Source organism: Ictalurus punctatus, chromosome 3 (genome assembly GCF_001660625.3).
Source record: "Ictalurus punctatus breed USDA103 chromosome 3, Coco_2.0, whole genome shotgun sequence".
NCBI lineage: Eukaryota > Metazoa > Chordata > Actinopteri > Siluriformes > Ictaluridae > Ictalurus > Ictalurus punctatus.
The window spans coordinates 216,214-222,500 of NC_030418.2; the positions used below are offsets into that span (position 1 = coordinate 216,214).

The following is a 6,287-nucleotide window of genomic DNA, read 5'->3' on the forward strand; positions in this document are numbered from 1 at the left end:
TAGTGAAGGATTCCTCAGGTGGAACGACAGGGCCGTGCTGCGGTGGTGTTTACACTCGCGTCTGGTCTGTTGAACGGAATAACGATGATCAACGAAAGGAAACGCGATCTCTCGGGGAGAGGAGGAAGAGAGGAATTAGCACCGTTTAAATGTAAATTCTGATCAGTAACCAGCGCGCACGCATGCACACACACGCGCACACACACACACACACACACACACACACACACACACAGTGAAGTGTTCCAGTGCTTTTGAGTTTCCTCCCTCCTGCTTTAACTGAAGCCTCGGAAGAAAAGGATGTTGGGGTCCTGGAGACGGAGAGAGAGAAAGACAAAGTGCGTCTGACTGGCTGAAAAGAGAAATAAAGGAGATGGGGTGAAAAAGCGTGAGACTTAAATACAGGTTTACATGAAGATTCCAAAAACAACGAGATGGAGAAGAGGAAAGAAAGATATTAGATAAGAGGGACAGACAGAAGAGGAGGTGAGGAGGTGAGGAGGTGAGGTGGGGGGGCAGGAGAGAGAGAGAGAGAGAGAGTGAGAGTAGAGGAGACAGAGAGAGAAGAGGAGAGAGAGAAGAGGAGACAGACCAGAGGGGAGAGAGAGGAGACTGAGAGAGAGTGAGACAGAGACACGGAGAGAGGTAGAGACAGACAGGGAGACAAAGAGAGAGAGAGAGAGAGAAGAGGAGACAGACCGACAGACATAGACAGAGTAAGAGAGACAGACACAGAGAGAGAAAAACGGAGAGAGGTAGAGACAGACAGACAGACAGACAGAGAGAGAGAGAAACGAGAGACAGACAGAGAGGAAGAGAGAGACAGAGAGGGAGAGAGAGACAAAGGAAGAGAGAGACAGAGAGGGAGGGAGAGAGAGACAGAGAGAGGGAGAGACAGACAGAGAGAGGGAGAGAGAGACAGAGAGAGGGAGAGAGAGACAGAGGGAGGGAGAGAGAGACAGAGGGAGAGAGAGACAGAGAGAGGGAGAGAGAGACAGACAGAAAGGGAGAGAGAGACAGAAAGGGAGAGAGAGACAGACAGAAAGGGAGAGAGAGACAGAGGGAGAGAGAGACAGAGAGAGGGAGAGAGAGACAGACAGAAAGGGAGAGAGAGACAGAGGGAGAGAGAGACAGAGAGAGGGAGGGACAGACAGAGAGAGGGAGAGAGAGACAGAGGGAGAGAGACAGACAGAAAGGGAGAGAGAGACAGAGGGAGAGAGAGACAGAAAGGGAGAGAGAGACAGACAGTTGGCTACATGAACAGTGCTCCTGCTCGGAGTTTTCCTGGAATGTGGGAATTGCGTCTTCCCCTGATATTAACACTCCATGCTGTTACATCACACAGCACACGCACTGTCAACACACCTTAACATAAACTACATGTAGGGGATCAGCTGAGCGGTGTGGTCACTGTGGGTGTGTTCACTGTGGGTGTGGTCAGTGTGGGGTGTGGTCGGTGTGGGGTGTGGTCATGGTGGGTGTGGTCACTGTGGGGTGTGTTCAGTGGGTGTGGTCATGGTGGGTGTGGTCAGTGTGGGGTGTGGTCAGTGTGGGTGTGGTCACTGTGGGGTGTGTTCAGTGGGTGTGGTCACTGTGGGGTGCGTTCAGTGGGTGTGGTCATGGTGGGTGTGGTCAGTGTGGGTGTGGTCAGTGTAAAGGTTATGGTGAGAATCACTGACAGCAGCTCTTTATTTTCCCCAAATCAAGTTTATTTTCGGTGTGAAGAGATTAAACACCGACAAGAACCAAAAGTTAAAGACGAGTGTCTGGGTCACAGTTCGTTAAGAAGAAGAGAAACTTCCTGTCCTTTATCCCACCCTTCTACATTTATACACACCAAAAATCCCACAGTTTAGTTCATGAGCCTGAAGCTGACCATGTGGAGGAGAAGCAGGTGTGTGTGTGTGTGTGTGTGTGTGTGTGTGTGTGTGTGTGTGAGATATCGCGAACAACAATCCTTATGACCTCTAACACACGCTGAAATGAGTCTGTTGGAGCACGAGTGTGTAAGATGAAATAAAGCGCTCGGAACAGGTTTCTAAAGCACTGATCCCACATCCGATCCGCGTTAGACGTGTCTGATGACTAATGATGACTAATAACTGATGCGGCGTGATCCGAGAATAAAAATGAATGAAGCGGGAATACGATTTTATTTCCACTCTTTCTTACAGACTCGGTGTTGATGGAGCTTCTGTCCGCGGTGTTAAACCCACGCAGCGTCGTCCTCTTCCCCTCGTCCTGGAGCTCGGACCGGGATTCTGACCGTCGCGGATGAAATCGTCCCGCGCGTCTTTCACAGGTAAACTCGCGTCGGCCGCACGTGAACAGAAGAGCGTCTGACTGAACGCGTGGCGTGACGTGACGTGACTCGTCCCCGATCTGCGGGAAACCCGCGTCCGTGTTGAAAGCCCTCGCGCTCCTCCGAACACGGCGGCGTTTCCTCGATGCAGCGTTCCTCCTGCAGGAACTGAACACTCCCGCGCTATTACTGATCACACTACTGATTATTACATCACCGTCCGCGATTGGATTCCGTCTTTAAAGCGACCGAGTCTTATTTTTCTTTTTTTGAACATGGTTTTATTTGTACACTCGTGCAGCAGTTTCATCCAAATCAAATCAAATCAAATCAAATCAAATCAAATCAAATCAAATCAAATCAAAATCGTGGGGTTTAAAACAACAAACAAAACAAACAGTTTGATGTTTTTTATGTTTCATGTCTCTGGGAGAAATCGAACACTGCAGTTTCATGTTCTCAGGAAACCGACAGCGTGACGTATCGTGACGGTGATGATGATGATGTTTTGTTCGTATTTAAGAGCGATCACGTCGCACTACAAGCTACTGTAGTTATTAATATTAATAATGATATTGATTAAGATGGATGATGGATCTGAACACAGATATAAACGCTGCTGTCTGAAAGCATGGCGTTGAGTTTAAACAGTGAGACGAGTCGACTCTGAATCGTGGAGTAAACCATCAATAAAACGTGCTACAACCCAAGCTACTTCCTGTTTACTGCCCCGCCTCCTAGTTTGATGGACAGCCGAGATCCTTTTTCTCGTTCGGTCAATGAAATAAGCAAACATCCTGGGAAACAATATGGGGCTGCCGTCATTCTGATGATCAGCGTCTCACCTCCACACAGGTAAATGAATAAATAAATAACCCGCAGTGGTTAAATAACCCCTGTGGTGTGTAAACGTTTAGTTTTTGTCCTTTTGCGTGTGGAAAGAGTGCTTTTGAGTGTGTTAGAAATGCTTTATTGAGATCAGATTAAAAGCATGAAACAGTTTCCTTAGAGAGTCATCACATGACAGAAAAAGACAGACAGAAAGTCGGACAGGACCCGGTTCTCCCCGGTTCTCCCCGGTTCTCAGGTTTCCTCCCGTTTCACCACCGTCACAGATCATTACAAAAATATTCACCAGTTCAACACGTGTTCAGCTTCATTATTCATCATTAGATTGTCAATTTTGTTAATATAAGAACTAATATATATATATATATATATATATATATATATATATATATATATATATACGTGTATATATATATATATATATATGTAAAATAAAAGACCCTGTGAGGTTTAACACTGAACGAAACTCTTCAGTCTAAACACGGATCCGTTAGCTCGGAGTTAATCCCGTTAACAAACTCTGAAGATAAAAATCTGTTTTTGTAGGAAACTGGTTTATTGTTGAGGTTCGGCTCAGCAGGAAGGACGAACAGCACGGACAAACTAACCACCAGGATTAAGAGAAATAAACAGATCTATAGTACAGTGAACACACCTCTCTCTCTCTCTCTCTCTCTCTCTCTCTCTCTCGTGTGTGTGTGTGTGCGTGTGTGTGTGTGACGTTCTCTCTGCAGAAATGAAATCAGATTTTACAGAAATGTTTACAGCATTTACCCAAGAGGGAAAAAAATCAACAAGTCCATTAATCAATCACACGCTAGCAGCAAACAGTGTTCATGTTCCCGACTTTAACAAAAAAACCCAAAACAACAAACAAACAAACGTCTCAGAGCCTGAGGAACACACACACACACACACACACACACACACACAAAGTTGAACAACAACAAAAGCTTTGTGTTTGTTCTCTGCTGAAAAAGTAAAAAAATAAAAACATTCAAAAAGAAGAATACGGCAAAATCGAGCAACATGGAAAAGCATCAACTGAGGACACACACACACACACACACACACACACACACACACACACACACACAAGCTGAAAAATGAAACCTTGGTCGAAGAACAAAGCGTGACGTGTGTAAGCTTGCAGTTGGTTTAAGACTTGAGACGCTCCGAGGCTGTGTTCCAATCCTGATTTATTTATTTATTTATTTATTTATTTAAATACGCCCTCGTCCACGCCCCCTACGTCCTCAGATCCTCTCCGCCGCCGTCTTAAAGGCCGCTCAGGTGTTTCTTATCAGCGCAAATTAAGTTAAGACTCCACGACCACAATTTACCCAGAATGCACTGCTGCAACACGACGACTTTGTTTCCCTGCTCTTTTTAAAACGCGAAGCAAAGAAAGCGGCTCACGGAGTGATCTAAAACCTGACCGCTGATTGGAACTACCAGACAAACAAACACGTACCAATAAATACACAAACACACTCCCTAACCTCGGTGGACATTAACACCACACAGCGGTCACACCTGCACTCATGCTTGGGTTGGTTTCTGTTTGTTTGTTTACTGTGGGCGTCGGCTTATCATTTATTAACGTTCGTCAACACCGTTAACAATGTCCGGTTAAAGGAGCCTTAATGCAAAATATCTGAACTTAAATAATAATAATGAGAGAATTCCTACAAATCTGTGGGTTTTTTTCTTTCTTCTGAAATTCTTTGTTGTGTATTATGATTGTGGGCGTGGCTTATTCACACGCACGTCGCTCCGTAACCGTGATTAACGTGGTCTCGCTGTTTAGTTCCTCGGAGCTGCTCTTCCCTTCGTTAGCTTGTAATTACGGTTTTATTACACAGTAATAAGGGCTCTGACTCGCGCTGGGGGCGTGGCTGGGGGGCGTGGCTGGGGGGCGTGAACCAGGGCGCACTTCAGTAAAATGAATCACGATGTTAAAGCGGAATTGGAACACAGTGCAGGAGTATTACACAATCAGTTATAATACAACACATGAATACAAACTTTTCTGAGGGAAAAAATGATAAAAGGTCAATAATGATACAGTGTTCTGTGGAGGAAAAATCATCACACACACACACACACACACACACACACACACACTCGAGCTTAGCTTGGTCGTAAGGAAGAGCTCATGATTTTTTTTTCCTTTTCAAAAACATTAACAACTATTCAGAAAGAAAAATTAAATCTGGACTGAAACACACACACACACACACACACACACACACACACACACACTCTCTCTCTCTGTCTGTCTTAAGCGATGTGTCCTATGTGCCAATCAAGAACCAATAACAAAACGAATAAAGAAAACAGATGGACCCATTTAAAAAAAGGGAAAGAAGCTCTCTGCGCTGTAAGCCGTTATCGTTTACCCGTTTCATCAAAGGAGCAGGGAGAAAAATCTGAACATGACGTCAGGCGTGTGCCGACGATCGGTTAGACGATACACTGCGATGTTCGATACGCGCCACGTGGCTGTCGCGGACGGCGAGAGGAGGAGATGGCGGAGCGCGACACGCAGCGTTTCTGCTCCCGGAAATGAGTCCGTGGTGTTCGGAACGACTCAGAGTGAAGTCGAGCGGTCACACCAGAAGGGGGCAGCAGTGTGCACGCCAGAGAAAACGCTCGACAACAACAAAAAACCCATTTTAAAAATGTTTAAAAAAATTACAAAATAATAATAAACGGTTCCTACGATGTCACGGCAGCGCTGTTAGCTACAGGAACACGAACACGTCCGCCGGTTTATTTTCGGTCCAAACTGGGAACACGGTGCGAGGAACAACGAAGAAAAAAACGCAGAAGAACGTGTTTTTGGAACGGTTTTCTAAAGTTACCTCCGAATGCGGGGAACGCGTGAACACTTGCACAGTCAGAACTCCGGTATAGGTCCGGTATAAGTTTTTTCCGATATAGGTCAAGACCCGGAACGGCGGCACACGGTACACGCGGTGTCGGATGTAAAAGATGGCCGTGGGAAAAGAGCGAAAGGTTCTCCGTGCGATTAGGTCCAGCAAGAACGTTGCTTTATTTGTATTTCGCAGGAAGACGACTGATCCGTAGTGAAGTGCGTGGTGTTTGTGTACGTCCTGTAGCTCGCCGTGTC

The 6,287-nt window shown here is 45.9% G+C and overlaps 1 protein-coding gene across 4 annotated transcripts in view; it reads right to left on the reverse strand.

Annotated features, from left to right (window-relative positions):
• Positions 1-226: 226 nt before the first annotated feature.
• The window catches only part of ppm1aa (protein phosphatase, Mg2+/Mn2+ dependent, 1Aa), an 11,268-nt gene continuing 5,207 nt past the window's right edge, over positions 227-6,287 (reverse strand). For 2 of the 4 annotated variants that reach the window (XM_053679224.1, XM_053679227.1), the window contains exon 8: positions 4,349-6,287. This exon is cut by the window's right edge and continues 713 nt beyond it. Coding sequence is in view for 2 of the 4 variants with exons in the window: in XM_053679223.1 (XP_053535198.1) it covers positions 276-311 (36 nt within the window). In the remaining 2 variants the exon portion in view is untranslated. Of the gene's footprint in view, positions 312-4,348 lie in introns of those variants that run through there. The other 2 variants (XM_053679223.1, XM_053679226.1) reach the window with 2 other exon arrangements.